The sequence below is a fragment of the Macrobrachium nipponense genome, chromosome 22 (assembly GCF_015104395.2).
Source record: "Macrobrachium nipponense isolate FS-2020 chromosome 22, ASM1510439v2, whole genome shotgun sequence".
Classification (NCBI taxonomy): Eukaryota; Metazoa; Arthropoda; class Malacostraca; order Decapoda; family Palaemonidae; genus Macrobrachium; species Macrobrachium nipponense.
In genome coordinates this window covers 7274240-7298995 of record NC_087213.1, presented here as the reverse complement: position 1 = coordinate 7298995, position 24756 = coordinate 7274240, and the positions used below count along the sequence as shown (strand labels likewise).

Genomic DNA, 24756 nt, shown 5'->3' with positions numbered 1-24756 from the left:
CCATTTATCGGTCGCCTATACAACTGACACTCATCGCAAAATCGTATCTCAAATATTTCGTTGTATATCAAAGCTTATATTTTCGCAAATTTTCTGTTGTATTTCAAAACATTCGTATATTAGGGCAATCGTATGTCAAAGTTCCAGTGTAATTTGATCAGAGAGAGAGAGAGAGAGAGAGAGAGAGAGAGAGAGACGCCTTGGCAAGATGGTCACCGTCTCGGGGATTGACGTAACATTTATTTTCTGAACAGATAGGACAGAAAAGTGTTCGTTTCATTAAACGGCCTCTGACTCATAGCAGGAAATGTTTTGTTGATACTAATATATAAGCCTATTTAAAGATACGTTTTACTTTAATTAGTCTATATGATACGTAAAATAGTAATCAGCTGTTCTTGTAGCCCTCAAGATTTGGCAAAATCACTCCAGGTTGTACATAAAACTTCAAGAATGTAGTGTCACCAGAGGATTACAATAGTTTTAACCTCAAGAACCAGCATTCTTTTATGAAAATTAACTCCAGGTTGTACATAAAACTACAGGAAACAACATGTAGTGTAACCAAAGGATTACAAGTGAGGTTTTTATAACTTTTTATTAGTTAAGACATTATTTCCAAGCGTCGTTCCGGCTTACGACGATTTTCGGCTTACCGACGGGTCTCAAGAACGGAACCCCGTCGTAACCTTCCTCAAACGAATTAAGTTCGTGAACTGAGGGAGCACCGTACCTAGATTAAAGATTATTTTTATTTAAAAATGTTTGGATATTCAGTAATCATTATTGATAACATTTTTGGATGGATATGGTAAAATTGTTTGTCTCCATTATTGTTGTATTAATGTAAGATCGGTAGTGTTTTACCATTGGGAATGTTTTGGAATCTGTGGAAATGTTTATAAGGTTTTTTCTAATCTTGCAGGTGAATGTTCTCCGATGATGGCCCGATGTTCTCAGCCGCATTCGGAAAATGAGGTACGAGAGAAATCCTCCACGTCAGAGGCTTCATTCTTTCCCACATCTGCATCCAATTCTGAAGGCTCATGTGCAGAGGAAAGGGGCACTTGGAAACCTAAAGGTGATATTAGCAATTGAGGCGCTTACGTTTTACATTAACCCTTTAATGCCGATTGGACGTATTAAACGTCGATATAAATTATCTGTTGGGTGCCAATTGGACGTATATACGCTGATATAAAAAAAGTTTTTTTAAAAAATTTGCGGAAAAATAGTTATAGGCCTACTAGGCAAAAACTTTTGAATCACGCGCCTTGGGGGATGCTGGGAGCTCACGGATCAAGGCGTTGTTTTGTTAACAATCGTTAACGCAGGCGCGCAAGCGCGAATTTCTTTCTTATCGCACTAAAAAGTATCAGTGACACATCTCAGAAATTATTTCGTCACATTGACATAATTTTTGCACCATTTTATATTAGCCGTTACATGGAGTATTATATATGAAAATGTGCGCAATTTCATGTAGAATACAACAAAAAGCAACTCATGGTTGTAGCTTTTATCAGTTTTGAAATATTTTCATATAAATAACGATAAGTGCCAAAATTTCAACCTTCGGTCAACTTTGACTCTACCGAAATGGTCGAAAAACGCAATTGTAAGCTAAAACTCTTATATTCTAGTAATATTCAATCATTTACCTTCATTTTGCAACAAATTGGAAGTCTCTAGCACAATATTTCGATTTATGGTGAATTTATAAAAAAATAAAACATTTTCCTTATGTCTGCGCGGTAACTCTTCCGAAAAAAATCATAAATTTTTTCGTCCGATTGTTGTAATGTTTGCACCATTTTAAATTAGCCGTTACATAAAGTTTTATATATGGAAATGTGCGCAATTTCATGTAGAATACAACAAAAAGCAACCGATGGTTGTAGCTTTTATCAGTTTTGAAATATTTTCATATAAATAATGATAAGTGCCAAAATTTCAACCTTTGGTCAACTTTGACTTGACCGAAATGGTCGAAAAACCCAATTGTAAGCTAAAACTATTACATTCTAGTAATATTCAATCATTTAACTTTATTTTGCAACTAATTGTAAGTCTCTAACATAATATTTCGATTTATGGTGAATTTATGAAATAAACTTTTTCCTTACGTCCGCGCGGTAACTTCAGAAAAAATCAGAAATTTTTTTGTCCAATTGTCATAATGTTTGCACCATTTTAAATTAGCCGTTACATAAAGTTTTATATATGAAAATGTGCACGCAATTTCATGTAGAATACAACTAAAAACAACCTATGGTTGTAGCTTTTATCAGTTTTGAAATATTTTCATATAAATAACGATAAATAAAAATAATTCGTCCTTCGGTCAACTTTAACTCGACCGAAATGGTCGAAAACTGCAATTGTAAGCTACAACACTTACAGTCTAGTAATATTCAATCAATTACCTTCATTTTGCAACAAACGAGAAGTCTCTAGCACAATATTTTGATTTATGGTGAATTTTTGAAAACAGCTTTTTTTTACATCCGCGCGTTACGAATTCATGCATCATTTTGTGATAATATTTTCTTTGTGTTGCCTTGATCGTTTTACAATGTGTTATATACCAAAATGATTGCAATTTAGTGTACAATACAACGAAAAAAATTAACTCGTTAGCTTCAACTATTTTGCTCACAGCGCGATTTTAATACAATTATATATTAAATTTTGTTTTTGCGCTTTCATATATCCCATTATTTATGTATGATAATGATATTTTTTCTCATTTCTGATGGTTGCATACTAAATTTCACGCAATGAAAAAAAAGGAGCCAAAAATGAACTCTTAATCTTGAAAGCTAAGCGTGCTGTGATTTTTTGAAAAAAAAAAAATTTCCGCTTCGGCGCTCACTCCCAGACCCCGCCGGCATACGGGAGACGATTTTTATTATACCCTTTCGGTGTTAAAGGGTTAATGAATACTCGAAAGATTTCCTTGCAGATTTGGTATGATTAACAGAACTGTCTATAGTAAAATTTTATTAATTTGGGGCGTGTTGCATTGTTTTTATAATGATAGTTACCATTTTTTATTTTACTTGCATTTTATAAGTAATGCAAAAGAATCTGTTTTTGAATATTAAATGATGAACTAAAAAGGAAGAGAGGGGAACACCATGTTGTGGTGGAATAGCTGGTTGTTCATACATGGAACAAACCTCAGATTTTAACAATAGGATAAATCTTCTGGCGCCAGCTGGAAACTGGTTTAGAGTAATCAAAGTTTGTAAATGCAAGGAATCTGTGGCATCTGGCATCTGATGCATAGTTGAGGTGACAGTAAGTCAAGAGACTTGAATCCAGTGACGCATTAGTTTTTCAACTGCCTTGAAATGTGGACCTTCCCAAGCCAGTTTTTTTATTTATCTAGCCCAGAAGTCCCATGAACATCAACGCATTTATACGGCCTTCCAGAATTCCCATGTTCATGCTTCCTATGAGACATGCAAATTACAGTAGTTGTGCTTCATGGCTATTCCTTCTGCTTTGTTATTGGCTGTTTTATGTACAGTATAATGCTGGTCTGTCGCAGGGGGATATTGCCCCTTCAGGGAGAGTGGGTCCAACTACATTTTATTCTTTAGTATATTGCATTTGTTATATTGAAAAGTATATTGAAACATTTGTGTTAAGACATTTCAGTGTTTTATTTCTCTTCAATTGTATCTTTCTATATATTTTCTGGGAATGTGGCAATGTTTTAGTCTTTCAGAATAAGTGTGATTTGGATCCTTCAAGACGTTATGGATTAATGTTGAAGACGAGGTTTATATGCTAGGATTCAGCTTTCTAGCATAAAAGTATTGCCCCATTTCCTTGGAAGATCTCTGATTGCATTGGTTGCATCTGTTTGCTCTAAACCAGTCATGATTTGCCATCTTATCTCTTTCCCATCATTTTGAGAGTAGGGATGGGTGTGTGAGTCATATGGCTCACTCCCTTCCCTTTATCCCTACAGATAAATATGGTTCTTTTTTTCCTCTCAGGATAGAAGATATCTTCTTTTTCTGAGGGGGAGGTATATTATTTGTTTCTTTTCAGGCTCTACAATTGTCAGCCCTGCTTCTCACCTTGAATTCAGGCAGAGTTGGCACGTTGCTAATTTTGGTATTCTCGTTGGTGCTGTGAAGAGAGTTTGGAACCCAGTCAGTCATGTCAGCAATCTGTTCCTCTCTAGCCTTATGACGTCGACGACACGTTATTTCAAGAGAAGGACGACTCGTCTCCCACTACCTTCTCTGTTGGAATTTCTTGGTAAATTCTTTGTTTTTCTTCACATGTATGTGTACTGGGGGCACATTACCGAAGTGTTCACACCCTAGCTGAGAGAACCAAGAGACTCTGGGTCCCCGCTGTATTCTCTGATGTTCAGTGAAGGATCCCTCTCATGTGATGTTCAAAAATGCCTCATCTTTCTAAGATTCTTAAAGGATGTGATCTCTGAAGTTCATAGGAATATTCAAGAGGAGGCATTACCCTTGTTGCAAGTCAAAGCCTATGATATTAGGGCAGTGACCACTTCTTTGGCTTTTAAACGCAGTTTGTCACTGCGATAATTCAGTCTACATACTGGAGATGTAGGTCTGTTTTTGCATCCCATTATTTATGAAACAAACTTGTATAAAAACTGCAGTACATTAGTACTGTTTTCTGTGGCTAGCATAGTATTGGGGGAGAAAGGCTAGGATTATATCTATTTATCTATCTCCTTGCCTTAGTTTTAGGGGATCGAGTTATGGGAAACCTGGGTGGTACAAGGTACCTTGAGTACCCACCAGTTGTTGGTTTTTAATGGTTGGGTGGTGAGTTTCTAATAGTTTGTAGGTAACAAAGAGATCTGGTTATTTCTCTTGTTCTGCACCCAGGGCAAGGGCATTTACTAGTTGTTTTAAGTTTTGGCAACCCTCGTTGTACTCCTCAGTTGCAAAACACCCACTGTGTAGAGGCAATCCTCAGCTTTACTGCTGCACCACTACAGGTTGAAGATGAGCACAAAAGCAGAGGTAGTAACCACCTGCTATGGCTCTCTCAACAGGCAAGGCTACAACAAGGATTTTTCAATGCTGGCTAATTTTACTATATAAAATCCATCTCCATTACCGAGTATGGTTTGAGTGATGTGTGTGTCCATGCATCCCACCCCCACCCAGTATTGTGGGATTCAGCAGTGTTAAGTATATCTTAGTTTTACCAGACCACTGAGCTGATTAACAGCTCTCCTAGGGCTGGCCCAAAGGATTAGATATTTTTACATGGCTATGAACCAGTTGGTCATCTAGCAATGGGACATACAGCTTATTGTGGGGTCTTAATCACATTATGTCAAGAAATGAATTTCTATCACCAGAAATAAATTCCTCTGAACCCGCTTTGGCCGAGCCAAGAATTGAACTTTTATACGGTAAAATAAGATTTTATATATACCTACAAAGGAATTGCATGATTGCAGCCCTCCCTCCTCCCCTCTCTTGGGCATATAGAGCGTGAACAAATTGGGCTCTTAAGCTGGTTTGTACCTATGCTTCCCTGAAAGTGTGCAGGGCCAGCTACCTACTCCAAACAATTGAGTGCCACCACAAACTTTAAACTAGAGTTGCCATGGAAAGTTAGGAACTATAGCATTGTAATTACCTGGTAAGTATATATGAAACCATATTTTACAATGAAAATGTCATTTTATTTGTGTTACTAATTTTAAATTAATTATTGTGTCATATGAAACCTGAATACTTGTTTTATTACAGTAAGTTCAAAAATGAAAAATAATTATAAGTCAAAATGAAAGCTGAATTTAGCCCAAAATTTATGATGTCTTTACTTCAAAGTTTTGAAATTTTGTTTAATGATTTAATTATCTGTAATTAATTATTGCTTAATTTTTCTTTAAATTTAGCTGCCTTACTGAAAGCTGTCCGAGATGGTAAGCATGATATAGAAAAGCTCTGCATAGCTTGTGATAGAATTGACTGTGAAGTAGTTGCTCCTCATCCCTATTTTCATGGTGGTACATGCAGTGCATGCAAGGTAAATATACTGCAAATTCATATTACTTATAATGATAGTACTGTTTTTTTAAGATTTAGCTTATAAATACAGTAGAGTCTGCTATTTAAAAGGCTTTACAGTATACTCTTTGTGATTAAAATGTAAAGATGGGAAATGATGAGGTCAGTTTGCTGTACCTGCCTGTGTACTTGCAGATTGTTGTGTCAACTTTTCATTTGCTCTCGTTGGCTGAAAAATGGACTTAATCACATATTCTGTTGCTGATTGTTTCTATGGCATGATTCATTGCTGTCATCATACACTTCACCATAGCTGTTGTACCAAAAACCTATTAAATAAATAGCTCTTTAATGCACTCAAAATTATCCCACACTGAAGGACGTTTTCAATCTCTTTTGTCCTTATGTTCATGGTACACTCCAAAGTTCTTATGATCTACTTTACTGTTTGTGTCTTACTTAGGAGTTCCCACTGTCTCTTAGCCTGGATGTCTGGCTGTTGAGTAACCCTTCACTTAACATATCAGGGACATATGACTCCTTCCTATGCTAACAATTGTTCAGGTGAGCCGAACCACTGGTCGGTTCTAAAGTTAACGTTATCCACCCACCAAAAGTAAATTTCTCCTTGCATTAAGACCAAGAGTTTGTTCTGTATATGAACATTTGACAAATTTTAAATCAATTTGTCACTGAGATTAAACACAATGCTACTTGCCAGACTTGTTGCATCTATGGAAGACCAAGAGAACTCTTATCAGTTCATTTAAGAAATCATGTAGCCCACAAGGGGTTTGTCACCTCTCCTCCCTCCCCTTGCTAGAGAGAGGAGTAAATACTACTGAGAAGCAGATTTGTCTATTGTATGAAATACAAACCAAAAAAGTAACACAGTATGGCACCCAAACTCACCTGTATCAGACCAGTTCCAGAATATGACATGTCTATTCTTCAACCCGCCTATAGGAAGAAGAAAGGAAAAAAGAGAAAGGAGACCAGCCAACTCACTCATTCTCTCTTCCACACAATCACAGTCATCTTAGGTAAGATACAAACTGTCCTGCCAGTGGCACTAGGAGAGCTACACAACTTGTTGGACAGCCACCACCAGACCCAAGGAAAAAGTGTCCAAGGACCTGTGGGCAATGTCCTTAAGGTAAAAGAAAGTGAAGTGGTTTGGTGAAGCCAGGACCCAGCATTCAAAATCCTTTGAAAAGAAAAGTTCTTCTTAAAAGCCAGAGAGGAACCCAATACTCTGATGTCATGCGCTCACACATGCACAGTATTTGTGACAGAACTTGAAGCGGAGGAGTATGCCTGTTTAATCACCTCACAAAGCCAGAATGAAATGGTATTCTTGGACACTTCTTTTTTGGTTCAGTCTGTGCTAAGGAAAAGTCTACGACACCTAGGCTTTAATTGATGAGACCTTTTTAGATAGGAATACAGAGCTCTGATGGGACAAAGCTATAACTCATGCAGATCGTTGTCCACGAACTCATCAAGGGAGGGAACCGAAAACAAGGTAAATCTGTTGTCATGCACCGAGGGATTTTGGGTTGTAGCCACAAATTCCAGGACAAATTTAAAGGTCACAAAACCCCAACCCCTGGTGTGCATAATTGAAAAATGACATTGCAAAGAGAATTAGATAAAAATAGAATAAAGACTAAAATTCACACAGTTCAGTTATTAAAAATTAGGAAGATATTTTAACTTTCAAATATTTTGAACATTGTTACGGAAGTAAAAGCAACATGTGAACTTAACATGACAATGTTTGATTACTGTAGCCTTAGTATAGTAAGGTTTGTTTATACATTATTGCATCTTTGATACCATGTATATATTTTTTTATTTACAACTTCAGCTAAATATAATTAATACTCTTCATTCAGAGTCATATACATGACTTCTGATTACTGACTTTCAAAGATAACCTTCCTCTGGGGTTAGGATAGGCCATTGAAGATTTTTCAAGACTGTCGTCCACAAAAAAAAAAAAAATCATAAACACTGGGAAGTACTGTAAATCTTAAGATGATGATAATGATAATAATAGACCAGACACCATAATTTGGAACATCATTTTTGCTTAAATATGGAATTCTCCTTTATCCCATGAAGCTTTAAACATTAGCCAGGGGGAATTAGGAGAATTGAAGTCAGGAATATACACAGAGGATGTGGGTGTTGTTTCTGGTCTGCCAGAGTAGCATTCCATTTCGTTATTCTGTTTTAGTAATTTTTTTATTTTTGTTATGGAGAATGATTTAAAATATTTTGAAAATGATAGAATACCTGTTTCACTTTCTATCAATACAGTTTGTGTTTTCTTTTCACAGGATGAATTAGAAGACTTGTCTGGCTTTGCTTCTGATGGCACCTCGGTAAGTACATTTCTGCTTATTGTAGGTTTTCAAGTTTCTGAGGTAATAGTTAATTCCTCAGATGCTGTATGGGAAGTTAAAGATCTGTTTGGATTTCTGCTTGCCATCTTACTTTAACGTTTTGGAAGTATTTATGTACGTTATCCAAAAGTTGTGAGTTAACCTTAGTCAAACCTGTATTTTTAAAAATGAAGTTTTTTCCATTGGTCCAATTTACCTCTTGACAAAGTCTATCCACATAACTTGTAACCTAATGGAGCCATCTTTAATTTGTTATTTATTAGTATGTGTAGTATGGATTCATTGTTGTAAGAAAAGGTCTCTTTCCTAAAGTAAGTTTGATGTGTTTTGCAGTAAATTTTGTACATAATTGTAATTGATGATCTTAATTTTTGTTTCATGTTTACAGATGTACTGCATTATTTGTGGCAGTCCTGGAGAACTCATTGTTTGCGACGGTGATGAATGTGAAAAGTAAGACGATTTTATCAGTTATTTTCAATCTGAAGTTTTCTATGACAGTAGTATAGTTGAAGCAGAAAGAAATTAGAAATACAGTATGTTTCGTAAATGTGCAAGTCCTTAAACTGTGAAATTTTTAATAGTGAGGTATGACCAGAAATGTGACAGCCATCTTAAAATGCAACACATTCATATACAAAATCCAATCGTGAATTAAGAAACTCCACTGAAGTTTACAGATTTGGTTAGACCACTTCATGATTTATTGATAATAATAAGAATAATAATATGGTTTTTGTATATCAGGTCCACAATAATATTCAGTGGTGAATTATGTTGATTTTATAAAATGTTACACGAGCTTTCGAACCCTGTCCTGGGTTCATCTTCAGTCTAACTAAAAACATATACTCAAAGATGCCAATAGTCCCTTGCGTACACAATTTTTTAACTTTACTGGTTTCCAGCTTGCGTGAAGTTATTTATCGTGATATTAAGACCTCAGGTTTGTTAGTTATGAAAAATACAAATTTATTAAAAATTTGTCACTTTCATGTTAAAACCTTTTTCGTAACATTGTCAGAATTTGAAATGTATTATACTGCATATTATAATTACAGGAGTTGTCTCTCTCTCTCTCCCTCCCTTCTCATCCGTCCTCTCTCTCTCTCTCTCTCTCTCTCTCTCTCTCTCGCTCTCTCTCCCCTCTCTCTCTCTCTCTCTCTCTCCCCTCTCTCTCCTCTCTCTTCTCCTCCTCTCTCCTCTCTCTCCCTCTCTCTCTCTCTCTCTCTCTCTTCATGCGAAAATAGCGGCTTAATGCAAATAATACTTTTTTAGGCATTTGATAATTACTGTTTTTTCCTACACGTTATACAAACCCTTGGTCCTATACAATAGGATATACTTGCGGCGTAGCTGAAATACGGAAGTTAAATTCTTGAACAAGGTGGTTAGGCAGTAACTACTGCCCAGGAAGCAGGGAGACCCACTGCCCAGATGCAGACACTCCAATTTACTTGTAGCCATTTTCTAGTTAAGACATAAGCTTATGAGCTCTTGCTGACTGGTCGTTGATCACAATTTCCCAGTGGGATCTTTCTTTTATTATTTCTAATCTGTTTTGAATGTGTTGTATTTAAAATTAATAAGTAATTGGTATTAATATTAATATGCAAACCCATTTTTTGATAAGCCTTGCTAGCTGCCTTTCCCCTTTGTGTGTTAAGAGTTGGTGGCAAGGGTGTATCTACACCCTTGTCACATATTCTCACCCTTTAATGTAAGAGCATGACAGTACAGTGGTCCCCTTGTATTCGCAGAAGATGTGTTCTTAGACTCCGATCAGTGTGTCAGAGGCAGAACACTCCTCCTTGCTCTTTCGACCAGGAGGAATTGCCCAGGTGGACTGTGAACTCCAATCAGTTCTAAGAGACTCGCTCAGATTCCTCCCTCCAACCAGTGAGTCTTCCAGTTGTAAAGGACTGGGTGTTTGCATATCTTGTAGGTTCTTTACACTAATTGGGCACCTCATGCGACCCCTCAGTCTGAAACAAGGACTGAAAGTAAATTGGAGTGTTTACATCCTGGCAGGCAGGTCTCCTTGCCTACCAGATGATAATTACTGCCTAACCACCTTGTTCAAGAATTTAACGGCAATATTCCAGCTACGCCACAAGGACCTCAAGTTTGTATAGTTGGGAAAAATATAATTTACTTTGAAAAATTGTGATTTTTAAATCTAAAGTATATGAAAATATTAAAGTTATTATTTAGGGTGCCATCCATAAGTGAAACTTTAATGAACTAATGGAAGAAAAAAAAAAGACAAAAACAACATAGATAGCTCTATTGGCTGAGTGTTGAGCTGATGAAATGGTAATGCATCAAACCATGATGTACCTTACTGCACTTTTCCAAGCTAGAGATAACAAAAATATTAAGGAAACTGTGTATCTTTTTCACATTTTCTGAAATGATGAAAATCCTATAACTAAATGAGCTGGTTGGATATTTAAATATGCAGCAAATAATAAATTTCCTAAGGACATGGAAAATAATCCTTTCGTTGTTTGACTGCCTGCGTTTGAGTCAAAATGTGAGTACGAAAAAATTTACAATGAAAGAACTATATCTTTCCATGTCCTTTGGAAGTGTATTATTTATTGTTATAGTACCAGCTTGCTGAAGAGAGAATAATAGAAAAAACAGGAGAGACTGTATAAGTGGTAATATAATTGAAACAGCAGTTATTATTAGTTGTTGTTGTTTACCAGACCACAAAGTTAAAATAGTCAGTGGAAACTTTTGCATTTTATGTGAAAATTAATCTAACATTACTACTATTTTGCTGTCAAGTACTAATAGGAATAGTTGCAAGTGATGAAGCAGTCTGGAACATACTATATATAATCTTCATTAAGTGTTTGGCTTGGTTAATGAAAAAACATGTACTGAATTTTTTAATTTAATTTTATATTTAGCATATATTTGGACGTATAAGACTACATGTAAATCCTGAAATTCAACCCATAAAATTGGGGGTCGTCTTATACTACCATTTTAAAAATCAAACCTTTGAATTTTAGGTGATGTTTATTGGTAGGCTAGCCTCGGCCTCGGTGCAATAACCACCAACACACATGAAAAGATTCACATTATGAAATAAATTGATAGTAAAGGCAATATAACCATTTTTACCTTATATATTATATTGGCATATCTTCATATGAAATAGCCTATTCGAGCAATAATTTTGTGTCAGTGAAACCAACTCTTATCCATGCAATCCCAGCTGAGAAAATGTAAACAATTGAGTTATGGTTGCGCTCACAGCAACTTTTGTCTTTTGGTAACCTTTGAGGAATTTCAGTGGTAGTAGTGTAATTATGGCAGTCATAACATTTAGGATAGCATCATTTTAATTTTTCATTAAAAGTTTCTCATACATATCACAAGGTTATCACATACACCATCATTATAGGGATTCTAGTCTGGTTCTGACGAGTCTACTTCGGCTTCGTCGTTTCTATAACAGATCATCTTCGATACCGTCCATGGCATATTTTAAATTATTTTATAACACGTTGTACTTTAACATTTCCCTATGCTTTTATAACAAAATCGCAGAGGACATCAAGTTAGGCAGCACACACAGCTGTTTGTAACTTTAAAACAATTAAGCCATATGAATGATAATTATCTTACATTATTGCAAGGTTATTAGCAGTTGTTTGTGAATGGCGATGATACGCAAGTAAAACAATTGTTTCCCTTTAAGGCGATGTATGTAGGAAAAACATGATATAGAATCCTCAGGACAAGCTGTGTTTTGGTTTTGGATTTCGGAACTGAACGTAGCTGCAAAATACACAAGCATATTTCATTTACAACAATAACATTCTGCAACATTAAAAAATGCACAGCATCAAAAAAAACTGTAACTTGTGTATATGATCACATATCATCTGATCTCGTGTTTGTGTATCATGCAGTCCTAAATATATTGTCCCAAAACATGATTTCATTACCTATTAGCATCATGTACAGTCAGATATGCATTTTGTTAGATTACATGTAGATATGCTTAATCCTTAGTGCTTGAAGCCCGGCTCCCAGCGGGCTTTCCCAAAGGTAGGTTCAGACTGAAGCCTGGCTCTCAGCCAGCATGTATTATAATTGCTTTAGGAGGCAAACTAATAATGTTACCTTCTTGTAAGCATCCCAGAGTAATACTTGGTTTTATATCTTTCAAGAAATGTTATTTTCGTGAACAAAAAACGTGTTTTATATGTCAATTTTCCTCATAGAAAAACTGGCTAAATGAGTAACAGATATCGCGGTGTTATTCGGCACAAAAACATGGGGAAACCTGCCAAATTTGCTGTTTGTTACGAGTTATTCAGGGTTGAGAATACTCCCGGTCGCCATAAGCTGCTAAACCGATACCATACCCCTATAAACCCGGGTACCCAAACACTCAGATGACCATACAATGAGCAGACTTCTTGTTTCGCTGAGTTGTGATCGATTAATAACGAACGCATTGCTGAGTTAATCATGTCTCTCCAACACAGAAAGTTCCTTGAAAACGAAGAGGAAATCTTAGAATACTTTTTTGGGTTGCCTTACGAATCGGAAGATGATTCAAGTGAAAACGATGAACCATCTGCCGCTCCTTCCACATACGATGAAAACAATTCTTTTATCATCGTGAATGAAGACTTGGAAGCGAAATCTCCTGATGAAGATGAGGACAAATACACGACGATATGGTTATGCCCCCTGAAGAAGACGAGGATGATAATGACGAAAACTGGGCGTAAATAACTGATAAGAGTTTGATGAAGAGAGGCATGAATAACCTAGATTTACTTTCAAAGGAAGAGCAAAATTCAACTGTGCTGATCAAACTGTCAACACTCCTTTGCAATTTCTCATGCTCTTTTTTACATGCGAACTTTAACAAACGATTGCAGTTGAAACTAATCGCTACACAGAGGAACTGATAAGTAGGAAAAGGCCTCTGCAACAATTTTCTATATGCCAAAAACTGGCAAAAAATAAGTGAGGAAATGATGGCCTTTCATGGAACAATAATTAATATGGCTTTACACAGAAATAAGGGATCAAGGGACTTCTTTTCCAAGCAATGGGTGGACGAAAGCTCATGTTTTCAGCAAATCTTTAGGAGAGATAGGTGGTTCCAGATATTCTGGGGTCTTCACATGTCTCCTCCAGCAGCCTTTGGCAGTGGTTTCATGGCATTTCAGATGTCAAAGGTAAAACCAGTTCATTGATATTTATCTGAATGGTTCTTACGTTATTATCATCCTAGATGCCATCTAAGCGCCGACGAGTCCACAGTGCCATTCAAGGGCAGGACTGCATTCAAATTGTACGAGAGCAAAAAACCAACAAAATGTGGGCATCAGAATATATGATATTGCCAATGCGCTGACGGGATATACTCTAGGTTTGATTCCATATTACGGCAAAGTTACTATCGAGTGCCTTGGTCATGCTGGTCATCTCTTCACCACTCGCATCGAGTTGACACTTTACTCAGTTTTTTTCCATCTGTCCACCAGCCTGTGGTGTTTGCGTATGATGACACTGTGTCCCGGGCTTTAAATAGTTATGCTATGTGTAAGTTTTAGGTAAATAAAACGATATCTGGGTGTACATTTGCAATTGAAAAGTGTTTTAATAATTTACTCTCTCTCTCTCTTCATTGATTGAATATCATTGATGCCTCTCCATCCTCCACTAAAAAATTAAATTTTTTTGAATTCTTGATGAAGCAATTGTAAACCTGTACTGACATGAACAACCGAATTGAGAAACTGCCAACTGCTGATATTATTTACCGTAACTAACGAGCATTTAAGCGATCCGTTAAAATTGTCAAGTTGTTAAACCCTACCAATTCTCAATGGTGGCTTCCATAAGTAAAAATTAAAGAAATTTTTGTTCATCCCTCATGCAGTGGAGAGATCTCAAGAAAGAATACCAGTAAATTAAAGCTGCAGGTTATAGCCGAGGCTGAATAAAATGAGTAATAGGCAGGTGAAAGTGGTGTGTGGAACTGGAGAAATAACACTTAATGCTTATAAATTAAGTATTGTTTGCATGTTTTCAACCAAACTTCTTTAATTTACAAGAAGAGGTATCTCCAAATTATATCTCTTATAACAACTAATTGGCAATGAGGATATCAATAGTAGTCAGTCAGCCAAGATTTTGAGGATGTAAACAATATCAAATGCAAATGGTGTACAGTGAAAATTTTTATATTTGTAATATTACAGTAACATTATGATGATAGTACTAATACTGTAAGTGGATATAACAAGCAAAACAACTGGACTGTTTGACTTTTTGAAATGATCACTTTTCTCTCCAAAAAAGAATTTGGTTTTGTAATTTGGTAATTTAGCAGTTGTCTTATACTGCAGGTATGAGATAAATTCATGACAATTTACCATAATTTTTTACCTCGTCTTATTTAAAAGTCATCTTATACTCAGAAATATACAGTATTTGAATATACAGTATTTTATTTCAGGGTATTTTGTACAGGATGCATTGAACTTCTAGTGTCTCCAAAGGCAGTAAAAGATATTATGGATACTGACCCATGGGAATGTTTTCTCTGTACACCATATAAATTGGGAACCCATGGACTCCTTAAACCAAGACCAGATTGGAAGGAAAAGGTAATATGTATGGAATGCAAGTATATTTTGTGTTCATCTCTTACATTGGATTTCTTTCCTTATATATATATACAGAAGCACCTTAACTTATCAGAGGCTTTCAAGGTCTGGCTCTCTGATAAGTAACAAAGACCCTAAATTACATAGCCTGCACTTTCATATCTTTGTAAAATTCTTACAGCTTACAGTAATACCACAAAGTTCCTAGCCTAAAATAATCTGTGCTTTTTATATAACATTCACTTAAGGGATTTGTATAAAATCATATCTAATTTACAGTTGCAGCCAATCAAAAAAGTTGTCATATTGTAAATGGTAAGTGTTGAAGTCCAAAAAATTGAGGCCCATTTATGTGTGGTGTTCGTGTATTTTTTGACATATAAAAATGATCCCCTCCCCCAAAAATTAAGGAAATTCACAAGAGGGTTAAGTTTAGGTATATAGCCTAGGCGCAATGAGCAACCTCCTGATATAAACACAAACTAGCGGACTTCTTATTTTACGTTAGGAATTTCAAACTTTTTCATTTACTTGAGGAATTTCATGAAGGTTACTCATTCTTGGCTATCGAGGACTTTTGCTTTGTCCTGTCGTTTGGCTCTGTTATTCAGCGTGGTTTTGCTGGGAATAAGAGGAACATTTCACTCAAGGAAATGAATCCCCATATTTATGATGAAACTTCCAACTTAGGTCTTGGCTCTAGTGCTGCTTAAGTAGTGCTAAGCCACCTTTGGATTTAACCTTCAAGACTATTTTCTTTATCCTTTTAGCATCCATTTGGTGTGCCAGCAAGCCCTATGTCCATTGAGAGAAAATTTCCCGATCTAGTCACTGGTTAGTCATCTACGTCTTTTGAGAGCTATTGGATCTTATCTTCAACATGCAGAATCATTTTGTCCTGGCACATGAGTTGTCAGAATTATCCAACTTCCATAAACAATGTTATTGGCTATGACCAGTCATTTCTCATGCTTATTCTGTAGTACCCAGAGAGGGCCTGCTATGCTTGGAGTTAGATCTCATAAAATTTGTGCCCTTTCATCCTTTCTGATTTTGAAGTATAATTTGTAGGTTTCTGCCATCCTTAGGTTAGTACCTGGGATTGTCAGAGCACCTCTGACAAGTTTTATCTTCATGATATCACACACATGATTTTATTTGTTATTGCTCATATACGAAACAAACCTTCAGTCTTATATTAGGATAATACTAGCGCCAAGCTCGACACCGGTAGAATTAAAATTAAACTTGTGAGATCCAGGGACTATTGGCATCTATACCAGGTCACGGGGCATGTATTACCCAGAATGCCCTCGGCGTCCCGTGACCAGCCAGTTACTTTCCTACCACCTTCAAGATAGGACGTGATTACTTTCTATCTGTTTTAAAGCTGGTTTTAGTTTGCTCGATTTTATTCATTTCACTTTTAAATTTTTCCTCTTAATTTTTCTTTCTCTGGGTGTGCTCAGTGTGGGTGTGATCTAAAAGGGGTGTGTACATTGTGAGATGGAAATTTTTTGCTTCACCAATGGGAACTTCTTCCGATTCTTGGAAGAGACAAAGGAAATGCCCTGGTGTGAGTGGGTTTCCTTGTTCAAGATTTTCAACTTCGGTGTCGACAGATCCTCATCCAACGTGTAGTAGGTGCAGAGAAAATGTATGTACTATTACTAATCTTTGTTCAGTTTGTCGCGGTTGGTCGGTGAAACAGCGGGTTATTTGTTGTTGTATTCTACATGAAATTGCGCACATTTTCATATACAGGCGGTCCCCAGGTTAGACGGTTCCGGCTTACAACGTTCCGAGGTTACGACGCTTTTTCTTAAATATTCAATTGAAAAATCCGTCCAGGGTTACGACGCTTGTTCCGAGGTTACGACGCTGTCGCTTCCGACGCTCCCGACGCTTTTAAAAAATGCATACTATGATAAAAATCCTTTATAGTTTAGCACAGTATATTAATAAAAATAAGTGTCTGGTTAGATTACAACAAAAATTTTGAGGTTATGATATTTTTCGACACTTTTTATGTTGTATTTTTCTATGTTTTTTAGTGACGCCTCATATGCGGAACTAGTTTCCGAGCAAATGAATACATACTAGCTTGCGGTGCGCAAAGTTTACATATAACAGTCCAAAAGCGCAAATAAGGAAAAAATCATTGCTTGTTTCCAGTAATAATAACAAAACGAAGTTTCTGGTTAGATTACAACGCAAATTCCAAGTATCCAAAGAGAAACATTATCAGTAATTTGATCAGAGAGAGAGAGAGAGAGAGAGAGGGAGATAGAGAGAGAGAGAGAGGAGAGAGAGAGAGAGAGAAGAGAGAGACGAGAGAGAGAGAGGCGTCTTCCGACGCTCCGAGTTAAGGACAGAGAAGTGTTCGTTTCGTTAAACGGCCTCTGACTCATGCCAGTAAATGTTTTGATGATACTAATAATATAAGCCTATTTAAAGATACGTTTACTTTAATTAGTCTATATGATACGTAAATAGTAATCAACTGTTCTTGTAGCCCTCAAGATTTGGCAAAATCGAAGTATCCAAAGAGAGACATTATCCAGTACACTGGAACCTTTACATACGAATTTAATTTGTTCCATTACCATCGTCGTATATCAAAACAGTTGTATCTCAAAGCATTTTTTCCCATTTAAAATAATGTAATATGTATTAATCCGTTCTAGCGCTATGAAACCACACCTAAACACAGCTAAATTACATATAATATACACAATTTATACACAAATAAACGAGTAATAACACACACAATAAAAAAAAGAAAGGAATTTTACTTATCACAACGAAAGATGACGTGAGGCCAGCAGGGGGAGGAGGTAGGGAAGGGTGGCAGGGAACGATTTGCTCTCTTTTTATTTACGGATGTACACTAATACTACGTATAAACACAAATGAAATAACATTGCTAAACTAATTTTTATTTATATTTTTTAATCAGTTCGTAGTTTAGAAATAATGGTGATGCCTTTGGAAGGTTTTTATAGCTTCCTTCTGCTTGATGATCGTGGATATTGTAGAAGGATTTCAACCATACTCGTTTGCCAAATCGACGATACGAACGCCACATTCATGCTTTGCTATAATTTAATGTTTTGCTTCCATCGAAATAATTTTCTTGGGTTTTTTCTTATCACCTGCTTTGTCTTTAGCTTTGGGACCCATGGTTAATAATAAAATAGACAAAATAACACAAAAAATAGGCACAAATACAACGAACTAAACAACGACGTGTTAACGATGCAGCACCAACAAACAGACTGAACGCCATTTATCGGTCGCCTATACAACTATCATCGTAAAATCGTATCTCAAATATTTCGTTGTATATCAAAGCATATATTTTCGCAAATTTTCTGTTGTATCTCAAAACATTCGTATATTAGGGCAATCGTATGTCAAGGTTCCAGTGTAATTTGATCAGAGAGAGAAGAGAGAGAGAGAGACACGTCTTGGCAACAATGGTCTCGGGGATTGACGTAACGTTTATTTTCTGAACAGATAGGACAGCGAAGTGTTCGTTTCATTAACCCTTAAACGCCGAATGGACGTATTAAACGTCGAGTCAAAATGTCTCCCGTATGCCGAATGGACGTACCATACGTCGACTCAAAAAAGTTTTTTTAAAAATTCGCGGAATAGTACTTATAGGCCTACCAGCCGAAAACTTTTGAATCACGCGCCTTGGTGGATGCTGGGAGTTATCAGATCAAGGCGTTGTTTTGTTTACAATTGTTACACAGGCGCACAAGCGCGAATTTCTTTCTTATCGCACTAAAAAGTATCAGTGACACATCTCAAAAATTGTTTCGTCACTTTGACATAATTTTTGCACCGTTTTAAATTATCCGTTGCATGAAGTATTATATGTGAAAATGTGCGCAATTTCATTTAGAATACAACAAAAAAATACTCATGATTGTAGCTTTTATCAGTTTTGAAATATTTCCATATAAATAACGATAAGTGCCAAAATTTCAACCTTCGGTCAACTTTGACTCTACCAAAATGGTCGAAAAACGCAATTGTAAGCTAAAACGCTTATATTGTAGTAATATTCAACTATTTACCTTAATTTTGCAACAAATTGGAAGTCTCTAGCACAATATTTCGATTTATGGTGAATTTCTGAAAAAACTTTTTCCTTACGTCCGCGCGGTAACTCTTCCGAAAAAAATCATACATGCGATTGTGGTAATGTTTGCACCATTTTAAAATTAGCCGTTACATAAAGTTTTATATATGGAAATGTGCGCAATTTCATGCACAATACAACTAAAAACAACCCATGGCTGTAGCTTTTATCAGTTTTGAAATATTTTCATATAAAAAATGATAAGTGACAAATTTTCAACCTTCGGTCAATTTTGACTCTATCGAAATGGTCGAAAAATGCAATTGTAAGCTAAAACTCTTATATTTTAGTAATATTCAATCATTTACCTTCATTTTGTAACAAATTGGAAGTCTCTAGCACAATATTTCGATTTATGGTGAATTTATGAAAAAAATAACATTTTCCTTACGTCTGCGCGGTAACTCTTCCGAAAAAATCATATGTGTGATTGTGGTAATGTTTACACCATTTTAAATTAGCCGTTACATAAAGTTTTATATATGAAAATGTGCGCAATTTCATGTAGAATACAACGAAAAATAATTGAAGGTTGTAGCTTTTCTCATTTTTGAAATAGTATTTGCATATAAATCACGATAGATAGAAAAAAACCATGTTCGGTCAAATTTGACTCTACCAAAATGGTAGAAAAACGCAATTGTAAGCTAAAACTCTTATATTTTAGTAATATTCAATCATTTACCTTCATTTTCCAACAAATTGGAAGTCTCTAGCACAATATTTCGATTTATGGTGAATTTATGAAAAAACTTTCCTTCCCTCCGCGCTCGGATTCTCCGCCATAAATCTCCGAATTGCGTACATCGCATTCTCGGAAAATTTGCTCCGTTTCATATTAGGCATTTCATAGATTTTTATATATGAAAATGTGCGCAATTTCATGTAGAATAAAAGGAAAAATATTTGAAGGTTGTAGCTTTTCTAATTTCCGAAATAATTGCATATAAAAAAAAAAATTATAAAAAAATTTCGACATTTGGTCAACTTTAACTCGTCCGAAATGGTCGAAAAGTGCAATTGTAAGCTAAAACTCTTACAGTATCGTAATATTCCATCATTTAACTTCATCTTGAAACAAATTCGAAAGTCTCTATTAACAATAGATTTATGGTGAATAAAATATATATTTTTTTATGTCTCGCGTTCGTTCGCTCGTATCTAATATTCCACATTTAACTACATCTGAAACAAATCGAATCTCTATAATATTTAGATTTATGGTGAATTTAATAAAATATATATTTTTTTATGTCTGCGCGTTACGAATTCATGCATCATTTTGTGGTAATATTTTCTCTGTGTTGCTTTTATCGTTTTACAATGTGTTATATACCAAAAAGATAGCAATTTAGTTTACATTACAACGAAAAAAAAGTAACTTGTTACCTTTAACCGTTTTGCGCACAGCGCGATTTGAATACAATTATATATGAAATTTTGTTTTTGCGCTTTCATATATCGCATTATTTAATATATGATAATGATTAATTTCATTTCTGATGGTTGCATACTCAACTTCAGGTAATGACAAAAAAGGAGCCAAAAATGAACTCAATCTTCAAAACTAAGCACGCTGTGATTTTTTGAAAAAATGATTTTTTTCCGCTTCCGCGCTCACTCGCATTCGGGAGAGGTTTTGATTTTTACCGCTTCGGCGTTTAAGGGTTAAACAGTCTCTGACTCATGCCAGGAAATGTTTTGTTGATATTAATATATAAGCCTATTTAAAGATACGTTTACTTTAATTAGTCTATATGATACGTAAATAGTAATCAACTGTTCTTGTAGCCCTCAAGATTTGGCAAAATCACTCCAGGTTGTACATAACACTTCAAGAATGTAGTGTCACCAGAGGATTACAATAGTTTTTACCTTCAAGAACCAGCATTTTTTTATGAAAATAACTCCAGGTTGTACATAAAACTACAGGAAACAACATGTAGGGTAACCAAAGGATTACAAGTAAGGGTTCTATAACTGTTTATTAGTTTAAGACATATTTCCAAACGTCGTTCCGGCTTACGACAATTTTCGGGTTACGACGTGTCTCAAGAATGGAACCCCTGTCGTAACCCGGGGACTGCCTGTATAAAACTTTATGTAACGGCTTATATAAAACGGTGCAAACATTACGACAATTGGACGAAAAAATTTCTGATTTTTTCGGAAGTTACCGCGCGGACGTAAGGAAAAAGTTTTTTTTTTCAAAAATTCACCATAAATTGAAATATTGTGCTAGAGACTTCCAATTTGTTGCAAAATGGAGGTAAATGGTTGAATATTTCTAGAATGTAAGAGTTTTAGCTTACAATTGCATTTTTCGACCATTTCGGTCAAGTCAAAGTTGACCGAAGGTTGATATTTTGGTACTTATCGTTATTTATATGAAAATATTTCAAAACTGATAAAAACTACAACCATGGGTTGTTTTTGTTGTATTCTACATGAAATTGCACACATTTTCATATATAAAACTTTATGTAACGAATAATATAAAATGGTGCAAAAATTATGTCAAAGTGACGAAATAATTTCGGAGATGTGCCGCTGATGCTTTTTAGTGTGAGAAGAAAGAAATTCGCGCTTGCGCGCCTGGGTAATGCTTGTAAACAAAATAACTGCTTGATCCATGAACTCCCAGCATCCCTCAAGGTGTGTGATTCAAAAGTTTTCGCCTAGTAGGCCTCTAACTATTTTTCTGCGAATTTTTAAAAAAAACTCTTTTGCGTCGACGTACCATACGTCGGTTCGGCACCTGACAGACAATTTTCATCGACGTTTAACACTTAAAGGCCGACTGGATGTATTTTACGTCGACATTTTTTGTCTCTCTGGTGCCGACTGGACGTATTTTACGTCGACATACAAAAGTTTTTTTAAAAATTCGCGGAAAAATACTTTTAGGCCTACCAGCCGAAAACTCTTGAATCACGCGCCTTGAGGGATGCTGGGATTTCACGGATCAAGGTGTTGTTTTGTTTACAATTGTTACGCAGGCGCGCAAGTGCGAATTTCTTTCTTGCCGCATTAAAAAGTATCTGTGACACATCTCGGAAATTATTTCATCACTTTGACATAGTTTTTGTACCATTTTAAATAAGCCGTTACATGGAGTATTATATATGAAAATTTGTGCATTTTTATGTAGAATACAACAAAAAAAATACTCATGATTGTAGTTTTATCGGTTTTGAGATATTTTCATATAAATAACGATAATTGCCAAAATTTCAACCTTCGGTCAACTTTGACTCTACCGAAATGGTCGAAAAACGCAATTGTAAGCTAAAACTCTTATATTTTAGTAATATTCAATCATTTACCTTCATTTTGCAACAAATTGGAAGTCTCTAGCACAATATTTCGATTTATGGTGAATTTATGAAAAATCTTTTTCCTTACGTCCGCGCGGTAACTCTTCCGAAAAAAGCGACGTTTAACACTTAAACGCCGACTGGAGTATTATGTCAACATTTTTTGTTCATCGGGGCGATGGACGTATTTTACGTCTACATACAAAAGTTTTTTTAAAAAATTCGCGGAAAAATACTTTTAGGCCTACCAGCCGAAAACTCTTGAATCATGCGCCTTGAGGGATGCTGGGATTTTACGGATCAAGGTGTTGTTTTGTTTACAATCGTTACGCAGGCGCGCAAGCGCAAATTTCTTTCTTGCCGCACTAAAAAGTATCTGTGACACATCTCGGAAATTATTTCGTCACTTTGACATAGTTTTTGTACCATTTTAAATAAGCCGTTACATGGAGTATTATAATATGAAAAATTTGTGCTTTTTATGTAGAATACAAAAAAAAAAATACTCATGATTGTAGTTTTATCGTTTTGAGATATTTTCATATAAATAACGATAAGTGCCAAAATTTCAACCTTCGGTCAACTTTGACTCTACCGAAATGGTCGAAAAAAACGCAAATGTAAGCTAAAACTCTTATATTTTTAGTAATATTCAATCATTTACCTTAATTTGGCAACAAATTGGAAGTCTCTAGCACAATATTTTTGATTTATGGTGAATTTATGGAAAATCTTTTTCCTTACGTCCGCGCGGTAACTCTTCCGAAAAAAATCATACATGCGATTGTGGTAATGTTTGCACCATTTTAAAATTAGCCGTTACATAAAGTTTTATATATGGAAATGTGCGCAATTTCATGCACAATACAACTAAAAAAAAACAAAAAACCCCCATGGTTGTAGCTTTTTATCAGTTTTTGAAATATTTTCATATAAAAAATGATAAGTGACAAATTTTCAACCTTCAGTCAACTTTGACTCTACCGAATGGTCGAAAAATGCAATTGTAAGCTAAAACTCTTATATTCTAGTAATATTCAATCATTTACCTTCATTTTGCAACAAATTGGAAGTCTCTAGCACAATATTTTGATTTAAGGTGAATTTATGAAAAAAATAATATTTTTACGCCCGCGCGGTAACTCTTCCGAAAAAATCATACGTGCGATTGTGGTAATGTTTGCACCATTTTAAATTAGCCGTTACATAAAGTTTTATATATGAAAATGTGCGCAATTTCATGTAGAATACAACAAAATATAATTGAAGGTTGTAGCTTTTCTCATTTTTGAAATATTTGCATATAAATCACGATAAATAGAAAAAAAACCACGTTCGGTCAACTTTGACTCTTACCGAAATGGTCGTAAAACGCAATTGTAAGCTAAAACTCTTACAGTCTAGTAATATTCAGTCATTTATCTTCATCTTGAAACAAATTCGAAGTCTCTAGCACAATATGTAGATTTATGGTGAATTTAAAAAAAAAAAACTTTCCTTCCCTTCGCGCTCGATTCTCCGCCACAAATCTCCGAAATGTGTACGTCCCATTCTCGGAATATTTGCTCTGTTTCATATTAGGCATTTCATAGAGTTTTATATATGAAAATGTGCGCAATTTCATGTAGAATAAAACGAAAAATATTTGAAGGTTGAAGCTTTTTTAATTCCCTGAAATAATTGCATATAAAAAAATATATATAAAAAAATTTGAAATTCGGTCAACTTTAACTCGTTAGATATGGTCGAAAACTGCATTTGTAAGCTAATACTCTTACAGTATAGTAATATTCAATCATTTGTCTTCATTTTGAAAGAAATTGGAAGTCTCTAGGACAATATTTAGATTTATGGTGAATTTTTGAAAAATATTTGTTTACGTCCGCGCGCGTTACGAATTCATGCATTATTTTGTGATAATATTTTCTCTGTGTTGCTTTTATTGTTTTACAATGTGTTATATACCAAAATGATCGCAATTTAGTGTAAATTACAACGGAAAAAAAGTAACTTGTTACCTTTAACCGTTTTGCGCACAGTTACTTTAACCGTTTTTGCCGCACAGCGCGATTTGAATGCAATTATATATGAAATTTCATTTTTGCGCTATCATATATCGCATTATTTATATATGATAATGATAATTTTTTTCATTTCTGATGGTTGCATACTAAACCTCAGCCAATGACA

General features: G+C 35.3%; 2 protein-coding genes across 2 annotated transcripts in view; one reads left to right on the top strand and one right to left on the bottom strand.

The window, feature by feature from the left end:
• Nucleotides 1–24756, bottom strand: part of LOC135198471 (DNA (cytosine-5)-methyltransferase 3A-like) — a gene marked incomplete in the record, with an annotated part of 337711 nt that overhangs the window by 157769 nt on the left and 155186 nt on the right.
• Nucleotides 943–24756, top strand: part of LOC135198830 (DNA (cytosine-5)-methyltransferase 3A-like) — a 56424-nt gene continuing 32610 nt past the window's right edge. Inside the window, exons 1-5 of the mRNA XM_064226800.1 lie at nt 943–1081; nt 5918–6048; nt 8375–8419; nt 8829–8893; nt 14946–15096. Of these exons, the coding sequence (XP_064082870.1) occupies nt 943–1081; nt 5918–6048; nt 8375–8419; nt 8829–8893; nt 14946–15096 (531 nt within the window). The remainder of the gene's footprint in view (nt 1082–5917; nt 6049–8374; nt 8420–8828; nt 8894–14945; nt 15097–24756) is intronic.